The sequence below is a fragment of the Petaurus breviceps genome, unplaced genomic scaffold, assembly GCF_028583685.1.
Source record: "Petaurus breviceps papuanus isolate PSGF00001 unplaced genomic scaffold, PetGlider_PUasm1.0 186, whole genome shotgun sequence".
Lineage (NCBI taxonomy): Eukaryota > Metazoa > Chordata > Mammalia > Diprotodontia > Petauridae > Petaurus > Petaurus breviceps.
The window spans coordinates 15611235-15631627 of record NW_027185798.1 but is presented as its reverse complement, the minus strand read 5'-3'; the positions used below and the strand labels follow the sequence as shown (position 1 = coordinate 15631627).

Genomic DNA, 20393 nt, shown 5'->3' with positions numbered 1-20393 from the left:
CTCTCTCTCTCTCTCTCTCTCTCTCTCTCTCTCTCTCTCTCTCTCTCACTGCCAGCCCAGGAGGCTAACAAAGGCAGCCCTCCCATGAGCCAGGTTCTCTGTCTGGCCAGAGAATCAGAGCCTTCCCCCACCTCCAGCTCCAAAAATAATCCCTTCCATCCCCTCCCCCTTTCTCCTAAGCACAGTCATAGGCTGATCAATAGTAAGAATTTTGAAATAAAAATCTGTCTTCCTGTGGCTCTGACTGGTAATCTGCTCAACAGGAGACTGTTGGAAGACCAAAGGGGATGGAGGGATGGAGACTGGGCCTTCCTTTGGGTGGGGGTGGGGAGCTGAAGCTGCCAGGAGCATGAGGCACAGACAGACCAGGGAAGATTCCTGTGGAGCCCACTCCCAGCCCCCTCCCTTCCCTCTGCAGTGGGAAAGGCATTTCCTCAGAGACCCTGAGAAACAGGCTTTGGCTTATCTAGGAATTTAGGGCAGGAGGGTGGGAGATGAGAGATTCTGGGAGGGCCCAATGCCACCGGGGCAGCATGGCCATGATTGGAGAGAGGGTAGGAGGGAGGTTGGGGCCACAGGACTGGATGCACACTGAGAGCAAGGCTCCCAGCCATCTCTCAGCTGAGTTTTCTCCAATTTAAAATGAGAGGAGTGACCCATGCTTCCTAGGAGGCTGTGTACAGAATGAGGGACTTGGCCAAGACAGGTGAGGTAACCAAGATAGCAAGAATCACAGCCCCTTAGAATATGAGAGCTGGAAGGAACCTTCAAGACCAGATAATTTCAAGCTCAGGTATCTTCTAGCCCTCCTAGAGGCCCATGGATCTCCACTAGAGGCTCATGGATCTTGAGCTAGAAGGGACGTCAGTGGCTGCCATCCAGTTCACAAGATTACCCATTTAGGACTGGATGGGACTTTACTAGACCTATCCCCTTCAACTCACTCTCAAGAAAATAATGGCACAGGGGTGGCTAGGTGGCACAGTGCACAGAGCACTGGCCCTGGAGTTAAGAGGACCTGAGTTCAAATCTGACCTCAGACACTTAACACTTACTAGTCATGTGACCTTGGGCAAGTCACTTAACCCCAATTGCCCTCCAAAAAGCAAAAAAAGAAAAGAATGGCATAGAGAAGTTAACTCATTTGCCATAACTGTCATAGTTATTAAGTCTCTGAGCCAGATCTTCCTGATCCCAAGCCCAATGCCCCATCTCCTATGCGACAGGATGCCCAGGATCACACAGGTTGGTGCTGCTGGGAACTGCCTTCTCTCCTTTCTGGGGAGGAGGAGGATTTGGAGGGAAGGGCTCCAGAGGTCAAAGTGCAGGCCCTTTCCCCTTGCTGTGTCTGATTCCTCCTCTATAAAGTGAGGGGATAGATGACCTTGAAGGTCCCTTCACCTCTGGCCTTCTGTGACTAGGACATCCCTTATTCAATCTCTCTCGTCCCATACCCATCAGCAGGAAGCAAAGCTCCCTCCATCCTACCTGACTGCAGAGCGGAGACACCACTCAGCAAACCCAGGCTGAAAGAACCACCTGGATGCCCTGATGGGGGTTTAGGGCAGCCTCGGGCTTGGCTGCTGAGTTATTGATCTCCCTGGCAGGCAGGCTAGGCAGATGTCAGCATCCCCAGGGTCTCATCTATTGCCAGTGGGGCACCTGTGGGCCTAGGACATGCTGGCTCCTATCTTCTGGGAGGAGGTTTCCTCCACGTTTTCTCCCCTTACTGATGGGAGGGCAGAACCTCTGCCCTCTGCCCTCTGATCTCTGTAAGGAGGCCTCAATCTCCTCACCTGTAAAATGGGGGTGTTGAACTAGATAACCTCTAAGGGCCATGCCATTCTAAATCTGGGGTGCTCTGATTCTCCCCTCCCCCAGCTCCCCTGACCACTCACTCTCAAGGATTAGGCAGCGGACAGCAGGGAGGCCTTAGCAGGTCAGAGAAAGCTGTGGGCTTTTTTTTCACCCTGCTGGGAATCCAGCCAGTTTCACAGAATCCAGGAACCAGAGCCTTGGAGGGCTGACCCCCTCATTTGAGCATAATAGCCAGTGAGTAGCATTGCCTTAGCTTTCCCAACACTCAGCCCAGCGTTCTCTTTATACCATGTGGTCCCTCTCATGAAACAAGATAGATGTGCTTCTGGTGGGCATCCTCAGGGCCTGCCACGGTGCCTCTCACACCCAGACCTGTCAAACTGAACTGAATGAGACTTTTGCCTATGGGATCATAGCTGGAAGGGCTCTCAGAGGCCATCTGGTGCAACCCTCTCATTTTACAGATGGGGAAACTGAGGCTTAGAGGAAGGGACATAATTGTTAGCAATCGGATTTGAACCCAGCTGTCTTCTGCTTCCCTGGTCCAGAGCTCCTTTACTAGTTTGAGATGAATGAATGAAGGAAAATCTCTTTGTGGTCTCTGTTCCTGATGATACAACTTATTACCGGACTTATTTAAAAAACAATGAAAAGAAAAAGACTGAAGTCAGCCCTTCCTTCAGACGCCTTGCGTGAGCCCTGCTGTCCCTGTTCTGAAGAGCTTTCAAGAAGCAGGAGCAGAGGGGTGCCCAGCCCCCATCTTCTCTCTTCTGACCCCCTGGCGCCTAAGAGGCACCACTGTGGAGGCAGCTGGCCGAGGTCTGGGGCGTAGCCAACTGGCTCGAACCTGGGGCCTGGGTTCCAGGGCCTCCAACCAGCTGAGCTAAGCAGCCAGCACATGAGGTAGTTATTAGTGCTACAGGGATGCCTTCCCCACCCCAACCCCCATTATTCCTGGGGGCTGGAAGCCTGGTGTGTGTGCCACATGTTTGGATGCCTTTGGGCTGGGGTTCCAGGGAGAAAGGTCTGCTTTGAAGTCTGTTTCCCAGAGTCAGTGAGTTTGGGCCCCCTTTCCCGCCTCAGCTAGGGGAGCCTCTCCCAGGCCTGGCCCCAGGCAGAGAGGGCTAAGAGTCTCCTCTGATGGGACAAGGGCTAGCAAGAAAAGGCAGCTGCTTCAGGGATTGGGAGCTCAGGGACAGGTGGGTACTTTCCGGGTCTGGGTGTGTATATCAGTGGTTGGGGAGGTTTCTTTTGTCCATGGGGCTTGACCTGAGGCAGCCTCCAGAAGAGCAGCATTAGATATCAGCTTCCCAACATGGTCTTTTCTTGCTCATTGCCCCTGATCGGTATGGGGTTGGGCTACATCTTCCCCATGAACAGAAACCCCTGGGGGACAGGGTGGGACCTCCTATCCGGCCAGAAGCTCCCTGGGAACAAGGCTTATACTTTCCCCATCTTCCTGGAAGTTTTCCAGGACAGAATCTCTGCCTCTCCAATTCTCTTTTCCAAATTTCATCCTACCCTGGAGGATCCTCCCTGCCCAGCCCAGGGCCCAGGAAAGCATGGGCCACAATGGAGTTGACAAGAGAGAGACATGTTTCTAAACTATTTTCCTGAGCAGAAATCAAGGAGTTTTCAAAACTTCATCTAGAGACCTCTAGGAAACCCTGGCCTTGGGCCCCTGAAGTCTCTGGGCCAAAGAAGGAGGGGGAAGGCACTTTTGTCCTTGAAAGCCTCTGGTTAATCAGGCTGCAGCCCCACCAGCCCTCCCTCCCACCTCTTCTGCCCTCATCCATCCCCATCCCCAACTCCACCCCCCCCTTTCTGCCTTTACCCTCCCCCTTCTCCCTGCCCTGGTACTTCTCCTTCTCCTTCCCCTCCTTCCAGCCCCAACCCTGCCGGCCCAAGAAGGCCATGTGGCAAGTGCAGCAGATTTTCCAAATGTTTCTGCCAAATTAGGGGAAATTGTTTTTAAAGCCATTCAGGGTTTATGGGTCTGGCTGAATCAGCTGCACACTCCAAGAAACTTTAGACCTTCCCTCAGAAAAGTTAGATTTTTGCCAAATATCACACATCATTCACACATGAGCACATGTCCCCCCACCCCAACACACAACAGACCCCCAAAGTGCTGCATCTAACCAGATTGCCTCAGCTGGCAAGCAAACCCTTGCTGCCCACCCCCAACCCCTGCTGCCCTGTAACCAGGGCCTTAAGCAGGAAAGATCTAGCTCTGACATGAAAGGCAGTGGGCATAGGGGACCTAGGGCTGCATTTAGAGTCAGGGAGACCTGAGTTCAAATCCCATTTCTGTCATTTATTAGTAGCGTGACCCTGCTGGAGATATTTAACCTCTCTGGGCCCTGACCATTTTGCCTAGGATTCCCTTGAGCTCAGGCCTTTCAGGCTGGTATAGAGACAGAGCTGGGATCTCACCAAGAGCCATTTACCCCTCCACAGAGAGAGGGGATGATCACTGTCAGGCACCCTGGAGTCTAAGAGAAAACCTGGAGAGTTCCACACTAAAGGGAGTGAAATGCTTAGAGCCAGCATCTTGCCACCCAGGACTTCATTGGTGTGGGAAACTCACACTGAGGAAACTCCTTCAACTAATGCTGATCAATAACTGTTCCATAAATTAGAGGCACAGGATTGTAGATCTTGTGCTAGACAGCACTTATGAAGGAACCATATAATATCACCTCTCATTTACATATAGGGAAACTGAGAGAGAGAGAGGAAAGTTATATATTTTCCCAAGGTATTATGAAAGGTGCAAATGGACTCAGGTTCTCTGATCCCAGAGACAGTCTTCTTTCTCACAGTCTTAGAGAACTGCCTGAGAAGTTAAATGGCTTGCCCTGGGTCACACAGCTAGTATGTATCAGAGGCAGAACTTGAACCCAGGTCTTTCTGATTCTGAGGATGGTTTTTTACCCACTTGGCCAAGATGTCTTTGGTCATTCAATAAACTGTCAGAGACAGCCTGCTGGGGATAGGAGTCAGGGACCTTGGTTCAAGGAGTGACTCTGTTATTGATTTGTGATGTTGTCTTTCCTGACTTATCCCTTCCTGGTTTGTCCCAGCTCCACTAGTTTTTCCCTAGGCCCTGAGCAAGCACCATTGTTATCTGTACCCAGGCCAACATTGCTGGGGGAGTGAGGAAGGGTGTTTCTAAAAGGCCAGGCATGATGAAGACAGTCAGAGACCAGGAAGGTGGGGCAGATAGGGAGAGGAAAATATAGATTTGGGTTGGGAGGGGGATAGGAGAAGAATCTATTTTTTGCCTAGAGTTTCCCTGTCAATCAATGAAGAATTAATAATTATTAATTACATACCTATAATGTTCCAGATACTGTGCTAAGTGATGAAGATACAAAGACAAAAGCAAAAAACAGTACCTGTCCTCAAAGATAATGACTTCAATGGTACCTGCAGTTTGAAAATATAGTGGTGTCTTCAACAATAATATAAAGTTTGGAAGCTGGATGGATTTAGGGGAAAAGAAAATGAATTCTGCTTTGGACATGTTGAGTTTGCAATTCCCATGGAACACCCAGTCCTAACTATCCTATAGGCAGTTAGTAATGTAGGACTGGAACTCAGGAGAGACTTGGGCTGGATGTATAGATCTGGAAATCATATCTATAGAAATGGTGAGAGAACCAGTGGGAGCTAATGAAGTCAGCTCAAGTATAGAGAGGAAAGAGAAGAGGCCCCAGAAAAGAGCCTTGTGGGAACACAGTAGTGGGCATAATGGGTATGAGGAATCATCAAAAGAGACTGAGAAAGAGAAGTCAGATAATTGAGAGAAGAACCAGGAGAGAGCAATGTCAGAAAAAACGCAGAAAATTGCGAACAGATCCAATCATTCTGCAGAGCAATTTGGAACGGTGCCCAGAAAGCTATAAAACTGTACTTACCCTTTTAACCAATAATATCAAAACCAGGTCTGTATCCCCAAAAGAAAAAGGTCCCATCTGTACAAAAATATTTATTGTAGCTCTTTTTGTGGTGGCAAAGAATTGGAAATTGAGGGGATGCCCATCAATTGGGGAATGGCTAAACAAATTCTGGCATATGATTATGAAAGCATACTATTGTACTATAAAAAATGATGATTAGGATGTTCTCAGAAAAATCTGGAAAGACTTACATGAACTGATGCAAAGTGAAGCAAGCAGAACGAGGAGAAGATTGCACACAGTAATAGCAATATTGTACAATAATCAACTGTGAATGACTTATCTAACTTGATGATCCAAGACCATTCCAAAGGACTTATGATGAAAGATGCTATCTACCTCCAGAGAAAGGACTGATGGAATCTGAATGCAGATTGAAGCATCCTTTAAAATGTTTTTTCGTTATTATTGTTTTTGGTCTGCATTTTTTTTTTTTGCAACATGGCTAATATGGAGATGTTTTACATGACTGTACATGTCTAACCTATATCAAATTGCTTGCCTTCTTCAAGAAGTGGGGAGAGGAGAGAGAGAATTTGGAACTTTACATTTTAAAAAATGAATGTTAGAAATTTTGGTTTACATGTAATTAAGAAAAAAATAAAAGCTGAATGAAAAAAAGAAAAAAGAAAAACTCAGAAAGGAGAGAGTAACCAGGAGGAGACAGTGGTCAAGGTGGACGAGGGACCACTGAGGATGAGGACTGAGAAGAGTCCATTTGCTCTGGCACTTAAAAGATCATTGGTTATCATCCATAGTGATACTAGAAACCAGATGTGCGTGCATACATATGCACACATGTGTGCACGTATGTAGAGCCTGTGTGCAGGGGGTTAAGAAGAGAATGAGAGGAAAGATGGTGGTGGCAACCACTGATAGGAAGGTTAAGAAAGGGAGGGTGTTTAGGGAGGGTTTTGGGTTTGTTTTTTAAGGATGAGGAAGATTTGGGTATGTTAATAAGCCTTAGTGAAAGAAAGAAGCAGGATGGAAGGAAAGATTGAGGATTAGAGAGAGGGGGGATGATAGCTGGGGCTCAGAGATTCTAGGACTCTGTGGCATTCTCTCTTCTTCAGGAACCCAGCCTGATAATTCCTGGAGCCTGGTCCCTCTGGGGAGGCTGCTTCAGTCTGAATGACAGAACCACACTGGGCTCTGTTTCTTAGGTCCCAGATCCTGACCCAGGAGTGGGAAACCTATGGCCCTAGAGGCACACCATCCTGCCTCCCCCCCCCAACTCTAACCACCATCTACCTCCTCCTCTTTTTCTGACTTTCTCTCTCTTTCCCTCCCCCTCTCTCTTTCTCTCCATCTCTCTCTCTCCCTCCTTCTCTCTCTCTCTCTCTCTCTCTTTCTCTCCATCTCTCTCACTCTCCCTCCTTCTCTCTCTCTCTCCTTTCTCTCTCTGTCTCTCTCCTTCACTCTCTGTCTCTCCATCCCACTTCCTTCTCCTTGTTCTCAGCCCTTCACTGCAGAGAATATCTACTGCCTTCCAGCGCTGTCTCTCTTGACCTCCCTAATTGGTTTGCTTTTAAGAACATGGGAGATACCAGTTGGAATTCTAAGAAGCCTCCAGATGAAGCTTTCCATTGGTTGGTTTTAGGACACACAGAAAGCAGAGGATCACATTTTAAGGGAACAGAAACTGCATGCAGCCAAAGGGAATTAAATTAGCCAGATGTTAGATGGTACCTCTCAGTGACAAGGGCAAGACCCTGGAAGAGGGGGCTTAGAGACAGGCCAAGCCATGTCCTCTGGCCCATCCTCCTCTCCTTTTCCTTCCTTGACCCCATCGGCTTCAGTAGATGGTTAGTTTGCCATGCCTGGAGATAGGGGGATGGACCAGATGACCTCTGAGCTCTTGTCCAGGCCAGAGTATCAATAGGGCCATTTTCTACTTTGCTCTCAGGAAAGAGAAAAATGAATCCTTGACCAAAATCTACAACACATCCAGGAATGGGGGAAAACCAGGCAGCCATCCTGGTTCCCCACCCCCCTGCTGGTGACCTGCCTCTCCTACTGCTGGCTGGGCTGGATAAGCATTTCCCAACCTAGTCACGGCTGAAAGGCGCTCACTTTGCAGGCTCCTGGAGAGGAATGAGTTTTCTAATTAGAAACACAGGGGAGCAGGAGGGCCGAGGGCCAGCCACACAGGCTGTGAAATACCTGCTCTGTAATCACTGCTGTGGGCACTTGGCAGGACCTCCCTGCAGCTCCTGTGACCCAAAAGGAGGCAGGAGGGTCTGTGCCCTGCCAGGCCCTGTCGCTCCCCACTGTCCCCCTTTCAGGTGCTGCTTGGCCCTCTCCTTCCTCTTCCTCTTCTTTGCCCCAGCTGCCCCTCTCTTCTCTCTTGCAACCCCACTCCTTATTCTGGTCCCCGCTCTCTGCACACCCTGCCTCCCTCCTTTCTTTTCCCTTCTCTCCCTCTTTTATTCTTCCTCCTTCTCTCACCTTAAATCTCTTTCTTTTCATCGCTCCTCCTTTTTTCTTTCCCCTCTTAACCTATGCTCTGTGAACTTGTTTTTTAAAGAAATATTCTGACAAATGTATTTCACTATAACTGGTTTCCTTTGCAATCCTGCATATCTTATATGATGCATTTAAAAACAGGATTCTGAGAAGGGATCCAATGGGCTGCCTGCCCAATGGTTCCAGAACACAGAAAAAAGACTAGTCCTGCCCTATGATCTCCTATTTTTTAAGCCTCTCTTTCTCTTGGGTGCCTTTGGATCTGCCTCGGCCCCCTGCCCACGCCTTCCTGGGAAGGGCCTCTGTCTCTCTCCCTCAGTGGCCCACCACCTTTTAGGGTCACAGATGGCAGCTGCCACAGGCCTTAGAAGCCACCTAGTCCCACTCCTCCATTCTACTGAGAAGCAGGGAGGGAAGTGAGTTGTCTAAAAGTTATATAGGAAATGTCAAAGGTGGGGATTGAACCCAGATCTGCTGCATTCAGTACCAATGCTGAATGCTGTCTCCATGGTGACGTGCTCATCCTTCTCCTAAATTCTCCCTTTTCTCTCCACTTTAGGTGCCCTGCTCACTGGTCCATGAAGGCAGACAGAGGATCACAAGTTTAGGGCTGGAAGGGACTACAGGGGCCATCTAGTTCAGTCCTTACAGATAAGGAAACTGAGGCACAAGGAGAGAAAGTAACTTGTCCAAGGTCACAGAAGTATTAAATAGAAGAGAGTCATGTCTTCTGATTCCAAATCCAACCCACTTTTCGCGGTGCCACAGTCTTCCCAAGCTTGACTGTTGTCTCTAAGTCTTGGAAAGGCTGTTCCATGGATGAGGGATTAGCCCTGTTGACATGTTTTGTTTGGCCCCAGAGAACCAGGCCCAGTAGGTGGTTGCAGAGACCAGTTTAGGCTGCATGGCAGGAAGTTCTTCCTGTCAGTTAGGGCCGTCCCAAAGGAAAACAACCTTGGAAGATGGTGGGTCTTCAAGCAGGGGCTGCAAGGCCATTTGGCAGGTGTGTTAAAGTAGGTATTTTGGGGGCAGGGAGCACAGGGTCAACCACACAGCTGTTCAAGCCTGTTCCATCTCCAAAAATGCCATGATTCTGTGCAATCTGTAACAGCTGGGAGGTTGGGGACTCTCCTGGAGATCTCTAAGCAGGAGGAAGGAAGGATTAAATGGCCTCTGGAGGGGCCTTCCTTTGGCTTCCTTTGCTTTCATGGCCAAGTCTGGGTGACCTTAATCATGAAGATCTCTGTCCTAATCCAGCAGGACACCCCCCACCCCTGCTCCCCACTCTTCTACCCAGAATGCCTCAGATTGGAGCTAACAGCCCTAGACAGGTGAGATAATGAGACAGTCCATGGCAGGAGCTAATTTACCAATTTGTGTTAATGTCTGTTTCCCCACGGCCTAAGTGCTCACCTGACATCCCAACACCATTAAGGAGCCCAGCATTTGTGAGGGAGGGCACAGTGTGTCAGCACGCACAGTGTCCAGCTCTAACCCTGACCCTAACTCTAACGGAAACTTAGGAACATTTAAGCATGAAGACCCAACAAGGCTGTCAGGGACTGAGGAGGGGCGTAATCTGGAGAAGTCCCAAGGGGACAGACTGGTGCTCCTGATGGAATGAAAGGAAACCCCACTGGGGTTAGAATGTAAGCTCCTAAGAGATGGACTGTTTCACTCTTTGTATGTGTAACCCCTGAGCTCAGCATAGTGCCCAGCCCATAGCACATGCTTAATAAATGATTGTTGATTGACTTACTGAGATGAAAGAAAGATTCATCAAGCATTTATTAAAGGCTTACTCTGTTAGGCACTGTACTAACTACTTGGGATACAAATTACAAAGAAAAACTGTTCTTAGCCTCAAGGATCTTATATTCTAATGGGGAAACAACATATAGCACCCTAGTAGGACAATGTATACAATGAAACAGCAAATACATCAATCTAGTAAGACAATGTGTCCAATGAAACAGCAAATATGGCACCCTAGTAGGGCAAAGTATACAATGAAATGCAGCAAATGTGGCACCTGAGGAGGGCAGTGTGTCCAATTCCAGAGAGTAGAGGGGAGGATCTTGATTCCAAAGAAGAGTGTTGCTGCCTCAGGCATTTCTGATCTGGACTGTGCTAGTTGGCCTCTGGGCCTCCTGCCGTCACTGAGGCCCACGATTCGAGGTTGACCTCTGGGGTGTGGGATCTTTGGAGTACAGATGCTCTGGGACCATTTTCTAATAGTACAAATCAGAGGGCTTGCCTCTAGCTTCCTGAGGAGTTATCTAAGGAAACAAGGTGCGTGTACATAAGGAGGTGGTCTTCTGGGTGTGAGGGAGAAGGGAAGAGGTTCTTCCAAGGCTATGCACATAGTTTAGAGGCAGAGTCAGGATTCAAACCCAGCTTTTCTGACTCCAAAGCCAATCCTCTTTCCAATCTGGGCAATATAAGTATAGGCAGGCGCAAATGAGAGATCCAGACTGAGACAAGGGAGATCATTCAAGGGAGAAGAGAATGCTTTTGGCTGCAGGGGAATGAATGGAAGGAGGTGGCCCTTCAAGAGAAAGGTTTTCATTGATGGAATATCTCGTGTCTGAATGCACACGAGTGGGAGCTCGAATGTCAAGCCCAGAGGGACAGTTGAGGTCCAGTTTGGCTGGAATAGTAAGATAATAAAGGTGAGGGATGGGAGAAGTAACTCGGAACCCCACAGAATCGGGCTGGAGAGGAGGAAGCATGGCCTAGGCACTGGGGAGGACCAGGCAAAGCCCCAGGGGCAGGCCAGTGCAGGGGGAGATCAGGTGACAGGCAATGGGCCAGTCTGGCTGGAATGTAGAGTGTTGGAAGGGGAGTGATGGGAAAATGAGTCTGGAAAGTTAGGTCGGAGCCAGCTTGAGGAGAGAATGAATCACTGTGAAGATGACTGTGGCAGCTGCGTGAGGGCCACGCTGGAGATGGAAGAGAAGGCGGTTGGGTTGTTGTTGGGTTGGGTTGCTCTGTTGTTTTTCAGTCGTGTCTGATTCTTTGTGACACCACTTGGGTTTTTCTTGGCAGAAATATTGGAGTGACCTGCCATTTCCTTCTCCCACTTATGTGACAGATGAGGAAACTGAGGCAAACAGGGTTAAGTGACTTGCCCAGAGTCACACAGTAAGGGTCTGAGGCCAGATTTGAACTCAGGAAGATGAATCTTGCTGATTCCAGGCCCAGGACTCTATCCACTGTGCTCCTAGGGGCTAGTTGGGTGACTAATGCAAAAAATCCAGGAAAGAGGTTATAAAGGCTTCAGTGAACTAGTTTAGTGGGTATGAGGATAGAGAGGAAGGGATGGATGCTATGGAGGTGGGACATGCTATGGGGGAAGGGGAGGGAGAAGAATGGGGGGAGTCCAACACCTTCATATTACAGAGGAGGAAAGTGAGGCTGAGGAAGATGACCTGCTTGGGGTCACAGTCAATAAATATCTGAAGCTGAATTTGAACCCAGGTCTAACATCCAGTCTGTCTCAGGATGACTCTGAAATGACGGGCCTTAGCACCTGGGAGGATGAGGCCCTCAGAAAGAGATGTCTTCACACTGCCACGGTGCTTCCGTGGCCATGGGACTACTTTGCAGAGGGGGGACTGGAGGTGGGTTGCAGGGGTATCTCTGTGGTTCCCACTCACACAGGGCCAGAAGGTGGCCAGCCCATCGAGGAGACTGATCTAGGAAGCAGGTGGGGATCAGTGCAATGGACTGGCCTAGGGGGAGGGCCCCAGCTCTACCACAAATGCATCGTGTGATCTTGGGCAATTATTTCCTCTCTTGGGTCTCAGTTTCCTCCACTGTAGAATGAGGGCATTGGACTCCCATGATGTCTAGGACCCTTCCATCCCCAAAGCTGCTCAGCACAGTGACTCAGAGGGCGTCAGGCAATTGCTTCTCCACCTCTCTCCTTGTTCTCGCCAGGCCACTCCCCTGTATGGTTTCTTGGCTGACTCTCCTCTCTCCCTGTGACTCACCCCCTGCTTTGTGCAGAATACACCCCATGCCTTAAGCTATGTCCCACATCTATGTCCTTCACATACATACGCCAGTCAAGGTTGGGCTAGACCCTGTGCTCCATCCTGGAGGTACTGAACCTGTACCTTGGCCAGCCCTGAGGAGCAGATGGGCAGTCCTGGGCTAAAGGCAGTGGGGAGAGGGGTGAAGTAGAGGGAAAAAGGATTAGCAGGTGTGTGCGTGTGTCTGTGTGTGTGCATGTGTCTGTGTGCATGTGTGTGTCTGTGTGTTTCTGTGATGTATGTGTGTGTCTATGTGGGCATGTGCCTGTGTGTATGCATGCATGCATGTGTGTACATGCAGTTTGTGTATGCACGTGTGTCTGTGTGCATGTGTGTGCATGTGTATATGCATGATAGTGTATGTATGTTGCACACATGTGTGTCTGCATGTCTCTGTGATGTATGTGTGTCTATGCGGGCATGCGTCTGTGTGTATGTGTGCATACATGTACATGTGTGTCTGTGTAGGCATGTGTGTATGTGCATGAGAGTGTATGTGTCTGTGTGCGTGTGTATATGCACAAGAGCATATGTATGTGTACACACATGTGTGTGCCTCTGTGATGTATGTGTGTCTATGCGGGCATGTGTCTGTGTATGTATGGGTGCATGCGTGTATATGTATGCCTGTGTGTATGTATGTGTGCAGGTGTGTGCACGCGTATATGCACGAGTGCATGTATGTGTGCACACGTGTGTGTTGGTGTGCATGTGTGTGCATGTGTATATGCACGAGAGTTATGTATGTGTGCACACATGTGTGTCGGTGTGCATGTGTATATGCACAAGAGTATATGCATGTGTAAACATGTGTGGGTCTGTGTGTGCATGTATATGCGTGTGCTCCCACACACGTGTGTGCCCTCCGTGGCCTGCTCCCCCCTTGCTCACCTGGCCTGGCACCATGGGAAGGACCAGGAGAGAGACTCACAGCCCCCTCCCCATGGCTGGCCCTTCCAGGGGCCTATCTGTGCCACCTGAGCCAGGCCATCTAAGGTCAAGGTCAAAGGGCTTTTGCTTTTCCTCTCCATCTGCAGCGCTCAGCACAGGATCAGGCACATTGTGATTTTTAATCCAGGTTGGTCGAAACAATCAACAATGAATATTGCAAAATCACAAAGAATAACTTTGATCCCAAAGAAGAGATAAGCTGCCTCTGCCAATTTTCTACAGGGGGTGGGGGTCCACGGGTGTGGGACACTGCATACACTGTCAGATTGTTTGAAGCCCACTAATGAGTTTGGCTGAATTTTTGTCTTCCTCTTTTTCTTTAAAGAACATTTCTTCATTACATGGGAAGGCTCTCTGGTAGGAGAGAGGGACAAACATATAGACATTTTAAAAAATCTATGTGAGGTAAAACCAAACCATATCAGTGAAGTCTATTAAAAATAAATGCTTATTGATGTTGAACTTGATCAAATGCAGAGTCCCCTCCATTTCCATGCTCCAGCCTGGGGCTAACTGGGGCAGCATGGGAGGGGCAAAGGAATGTGGCACTTGCCAATGCCTGCTTGGAGGGTACTTCCCCCTACCTTTGACCTTTACTCCTATGATACTTCTCAAATGGCATATGAACTTTCCTGCTTCCTAATATAGCAGGGGGTCACCAGGCAGATCTCTGATGTGTTGGACTGTGGTCCTTCTGGTGAGGAGCTAGAGAGCTCTTCAGCTTTGTGCGAGATTCCTAGTTTTGTTTTTTTTTCTAAAATGGACTCTGGGAGTGGCTAGGTAGCACAGTGAATAGAACACTGGCCCTGGAGTCAGGAGCAACTGAGTTCAAATCCAGCCTCAGACACTTACCACTTACTAGCTGTGTGACCTTGGGCAAGTCACTTAACCCCAATTGCCCTGCCTTCTCCCCCCTTCAAAAAGTAAAATGAACTCTGTCACTCACATTTTGGGGGGACCCTAAGCATGAGCCACCCCAACCTTCATTTTCGGGATTTCCTTGGGATTGTTCCAGGGTAGGGACAGACTTAGAAAAACACTGACCCTTTTTGAGGTGAAGAACTTCCCTGCCACATATATACACCCACCCATCATGAACCTGGGTCCCCTTGATGTGACCCTCTGGGTTTCTGGATAAACAAATATTCTGCCAGCTGACTCACTTTGCTATCCCAATAAAAGCAACACAGCATGTGTCTGAGGTCCATGGGGCAGAGGCAAAGAGAGGGGGACCCTCTATTTTCCTTCTCAGTTCATTTTGGAATCAGCCTCCATGTGAGTGTAAATGGAGTGAGTCATGTCTAACCCCCCTCCGTGGCTGAGTCTTTCCTCCCCTCGGCCTCTCTCACCAGCCCTTCAGATAGCAAGCTCTTGTCCTTTGCAGAGTCCCTCACATCACTGGGATGAACAAATCTCCAGCACAAAGCCCAGGTGTAAGACGTTGCCCACTCGGTCAGAGGACTGCACGCTCTGTGTGTCAGGAAGGCCGCTAGCCGGGACTGAGTCACAAGCGGGGTCCAGCAGGGCTGGGCTTTCTCTTCATTTGATGCTATATATAGGTGGAAAGTGGCTTGCCTGGTTCACAGAACCATCTCTGATCTCCCCCTGCCTTGTCTTCTAATAATAACAACAGTTAGCATTTTGAGGCTGACAAAACGACTTTCAAACATTCTCTTATTTGATCCTCCCAGTCTGGGGAGGCAGGGTCACGACTCTCCATTTTATGGATAGTGATTTGTCCAGGGTCACACAGATATTCAGTGTCTGAGGCTGGATTTGAACTCAAGTCTTCCTGACTCAGGCCCAGGGTTCTATGCACTGAATCACTGCACCGCCTTCAAGTACTTCCTATCTCATGGTTAATTGTTACCTTAATAATAAACCTTTTTCAACCTATACTTTAAACCAGTGCAATAACGGTTTTCAAAGTACTTTCGTGTACATTCATTCCTTCCATCCTCACAACAGCTCCACAACCCAGGGAATGACTGTATCATCCTTTTCGAATATACAAAGGGTAGAAAGTGAACCTTGATTTCCAGATTGGTCCCTTCAGAGAGTTTCCCCTGAGAGACCAGAAGCAAAGGACCAATCCTAAGAGAGGTCAATGCTGGTGCCCTCCCCTGGCTCCTAATAAAGCCATCAGAAGCCAGGCTCTGGTTGGGGTACAAGAAATTCTGGAGTGAAATGTGCTGAGCCTGGGGCAGGGGGAATCAGGCTGACTCCAGGCTGGGCTGCCACCAGGACACTTCCTGCTTCACCCTCTCATGGGAGAAGAAAGGCACTTCTGGGGAAAGTGAGGGCAGTCTGGGGGCCGGGCTCCCTCTCGCCCCTGGACCTAACCTTATGTGGGGGATCCAGGGCCCTACCTCCCAGCTAGCAATTAGCCAGCGACCTTTCCCACTCTCTGGCAATTTGGATCCAGCCAGATGCAGCTGCTTCTCGGAGCTGACAGCTAATTAATTGTTACTCTGGGGAATATCTCCTTCTCATTCCCTCCCTCTACCTCTCTGGCTCATTCTCATGTCTGATTACTTTCATGACTATGTTTTTCCCTGCCCTCTCAAGGGCTAATCAGTTTCTAGGGTGGGGGTGGGGGGGCGGGGAAACAATGTGTACAGATCTGGGTGCTCCCTGGGGCTGCATTTGGGGAGGAGAGGACGTGGAACAGGAGAGTGGAGTTTTATCTGGCTAGACCCGGCTCCCTGAGGCTCTCCTATTCACAGGACTTCCTTCTCTCCCAATCCGGTCGGGCCTGAAAATCAGGAGAATGGATCAATCAACCTGTATTTATGGAGCACCTTGGGGGGACTCCCTGGGGCATAATTATGGGAGAACATGGACAGGAATCACATGGGATGGGTGCACACAGAACCTCAGAATTTACGAGATCACGAAACTACTGGAGTACTGGCAAATATGTCAGGTCCTGAGCTCACAGGCACCAACTGCAGTTACCTAGATGACCATGAAAGAGGTCCTGCCCTCAACAAGCTTACATTCTCTAAGGAGAGGCAATATGAATATATAGAGTTATATACAAAAATGTGCAAGATAGACCCAAGGTAATCATGGGATGCAGGGAGGTGTAGCAGCTGTAGGGATCAGGCAAGGAAGGCTTCAGGGACTGAGTCTTAAAAGAGACTAAAAATTTGAAGAGGCCGGTAGGTAAGGAGAGAGTGAATTCCAGGAGGTAAAGAGAGAGTGAATTTCAGGTTGTAAAGAGAGGGTGAATTTCAGGAGATAAGGAGAGAAAGAACTCCAGGAGACAAGGAGAGAGTGAATTCCAGGAAGTAAGGAGAGAGTGAATTCCAGGCAATAAAAAGAGAGTGAATTCCAGGCAGTAAGGAGAGAGTGAATTCCAGGCAGTAAGGAGAGAGTGAATTCCAGGCATTGGGTGGTGGGGTGGGAGGGAGAAACCTATGCCCAGAAAGACATGGAGACAGGAGACAGTATGAAGGACAGATTGGCTGTCCTTGGAATGCAGTGTGTGTGATATGGAATGATTTGGAATCAGCCTGGAAAGGGATTTAAGTGACAAACAGGAGTTGCCTTTTATCTTAAAGGGAATAAAGCCTCAATGGAGTTCATTTAAAGAAGGAGGGGGGAGGGTGACCCTGTCACACCTTCGCTTTGGAAGCTGTGTCAAGGATGTTTGGAGCAGGAGGCAGGGAGGTCGATTAGGGGGTGTGAGGAGAGTGGGGAGGAAGAAGAAGACCAGGGACTGGGCCCTGGAGTACAGACACAGTGAGTGGGGAGGCAGGAGACAGATGATGACCCTGAAAGGAGACTGAGGAGCAGCCAGGCAGGTAGGAGAACCCCAAAGACCAATGTCACAATGTGCCCACAGAGAAGAGTGTGCCCCAAAGGATGGGAGGTCAACACCTGTTTCTGGCCCCATCCTGCTCTGTCTACAGTCTGAATTCTTAGCACGTATCCCCTTGGTTGTGTTTTAAACCCCTTTCTATCTTCCAGCAGACTCCTAGCTCCCCCCCCCCCCCACCTCAAGAGTAGGCACTCTGTCTCTTTGCACAAGCCATGGCAGGAATCAGTCTTCCCCATCAGACTCAAAGCTCTCTAGGGGGGAAGGGGGGAAGCATCTCTCCTGTCAGAAAGGAGAACTTCATCTGTTTGGGAAGCCACAGTCCCTGGATTCAGACATTTAGGAATATATCTCTGATGAGCGAGACATGCTGCAGCCTACTCCCCTCCCCCTACATTTCACAGATAAAATTCAGGGCTCTTTGAAGACAGAGACTAAACTATTTGAGGGCAGCACTTGCATGTCCCCTCATCAGACTGGGAGGCTCACAATGGCAGGGACTGTCAAATGGGCATCTCCCTAGGACACGGGGATAGGTGCTAAGGAGGATGATGTCTCTTCCTTTCTACTGGTCCTTCCCATCACAGGGGATAAGATCATAGTACTGGTGTTGGCAGGGACCTCAGAGACCATCTAGCTCAACCTCTTCATTTTACAGATGAGGAAACTGAGGCCCAGGAAAATATGGACTTGCCTACAAAGGTGGTAAATCAGGGAGGAGATGTCCAGCTCCAGTACTTGAACCACCCTCCGGGGGAGGGTGGGCCTCCTCACTGACCAGACTGGAACGGGTCTCCCAGGAAGTAATAGGTCTCTCTGCCCCCACTAGTAAAGACTGAATGATCACTTGCTGGTTTTGCTGTAGCAGGGATTAATTTTTGAGAATCAGCTGGGCTCCCTCTCAGCTCTGTGATTCTCCAGCTCCATGGCAGCCCCCTCCCCACAGGATCCTAAGGGGGACTTACCAGGCCTGGGATTTCCTCTTTGCAAAACTCTGGCGTTTCCACTGGGAGTGAGGGCTGAGATGGTACATCAGCTGTCTACAGAGCTTCTCCATGGCGCCCAGAGCATCACCCTCCTGCAAGGGCAACGGCAGAGGTTGATTAGTGAGGGGACCACTCACCAACCCCAGGGTGGAAAAGAAGGCTGCTAGGCAGTCTTCCTCAGTTTTCCCATCTCACCTATGAAATGCAAGGCACAACAACGAAATGATAAGACCAGTTGTTTAACAGACCTTATCTGGACCATAGCATTATATAGTTAGAGCTGGGAGAGACCTGAGAGGTTATCTGGTCCAGTTGTGTGAAAGTCAGATAGAAATGGGGGGCCATTAAACCATGATAAGGACCCCTGTGGATCACATATCGGCTTAGGAAATCACATATTAACATTATTTGTGTTTTGTTGTATTTTTATTTGTTTTAAAAAAGATTTCCTGATCACATTTTTATCTGGTTCTGGCTGCACTTGGGAGGGGATGAGAGATGGACAGGCAGAGAACTAGACTGGTGGCCACAGAAGGTTACAAAAGCTAGATGAAGGTCCCCTTCCCCTGATAGCTGGGGTGCTCCTCTATGAAAAGGTTGTAGGAAGACATAGACAACAATTGCCCAGGATAAGAAAGTATGAATGGGCTCCGATCTGTATGAGTGGAGGAAGCATGAACAAGGGTCACACATGACAAAGCACTGAAGTCCCCTAGTTCACATATCCTTCCCCCCTGCAATCCTACCTTTTTTGATTCCATCTAGGCAACCGCTGCTCACAACACAGGCTGAATGGAGCAGTGGTGGAGGGCTGGACTTGAGTCAGAAAGAATTAGATTTAATTCCTGTCTTAAACACTACTAGCAGGGCGACCTTGGGCCAGTCGCTTAACTGCTATATGCCTCAATTTCCTCCTCTGTAAAAAACTGAGGCAGTTGGATTCAGTTGTGTTCAATTGAAGATTGTGATTAGCTAATGCCAACAGTTATTTTATTTTTTTAATTTAAAAAATATATCTTAAACTTAACATTAAAAAAAAACCATTCAGATAAGGGAACAAATTGTCAATTGCTACAAACTCCAAATTAGGGTTTGTTTTGTTTGTTTTTTTAGCACAGATTACATTAATTTTAGAGAACGAGTGCGGCATAGTGGATGGAATGCTCAATCTAGGAGTCCAAAGGACTCTCGGAGCCTCAGGTAACTCCCAAAGACTATAAATGATGGATAGTTCTGCCGGAGGGGCAAGAATTCCCACACAAACAAGATCGCTGGTCATTGACATAAATTAACGTGAATTGGCTGCATCTTTTTATTATCCATTTTCCTCTGGAGATGCTGGATGTCTATGAGTCATGCCACATCCTAGTTTCTGAAAAGACCAGGTTTCAGGTCACCCAAAGGGCAATCAAGAGATGAATGGTGGGCAGGAGTGAGCTGTGCCACATTATCAGTGATGATCTATGCAGGAGAAGCAGTATCAGGTATCGCATTAGAGATAAAAAAGAAGTGGGTCAGGCACACATTATGAACAGAGCAGTGACCCTGGAGTCAGGAGGACCTGAGTTCAAATCCAGCTTCAGACACTTCACAGCTGTGTGACCCTAGACAAGTCACTTAACCTCTGCCTCAGTTTCCTCATCTGTAAAATGGGGATAATAACAGCTCCTATCCCCCAAGGTTGTTATGAAGATCAAACGAGATAATATTGATTAAATGCTTAGCATAAATGCCTGGCACATAGTAGGTACTTAAATGTTTCCTCTTCCTTCCCCTTAAAATAATAACAAGAAACATTTTTCAAATTTCCATGCCTCTTTCTGATCCCTTGAGTCTGAATTTTCTTTGGAGTTCCTTGTTATCCTCCTTTAACATGGCTGTAGTCTGTGGGTGTGTTCTGATTCTCCTTCCTCCATTTGTCTCTCCCTATTTCTTTGTATTCTTCATACCTGTCATTTCTCATAGCACAGGGATATTCCATTTAATTTGCCTGGCACACGTGGTTTAACCATACTCTGTCTGTTGGACTTGTGACTCATTTCCAGGTTTTTGCTATCACAGATAATGTTGCTAGGAATATTTTGGTGCAGTCCAGTCTTTTTTTCCCTGCCAATATTATCCTTAGGGTATAATCGTATTAGTGGGATAACTTGGTCAAAGGGTATGAACAGTCCCATACTTATCATATAAGACCCTATCACTTTCCAGAAAGACCATGCCAGATCACAGCCCCATTGGCAGAATACCAGGGAGCCTATTTTTCCACAGGCCCACCTGGCATTCCAGGTAGAGATTGTTTCTGCATTTCCTTCCACCCAGGAACATGACAGCAAAGAACAGACCAGAA

General features: G+C 48.4%; 1 protein-coding gene across 1 annotated transcript in view; it reads right to left on the bottom strand.

The window, feature by feature from the left end:
- LRRC75A (leucine rich repeat containing 75A) overlaps positions 1 to 20393 on the bottom strand; it is a 117185-nt gene that overhangs the window by 10912 nt on the left and 85880 nt on the right. The window contains exon 3 of the mRNA XM_069089577.1: positions 18026 to 18138. Within this exon, the coding sequence (XP_068945678.1) occupies positions 18026 to 18138 (113 nt within the window). The remainder of the gene's footprint in view (positions 1 to 18025; positions 18139 to 20393) is intronic.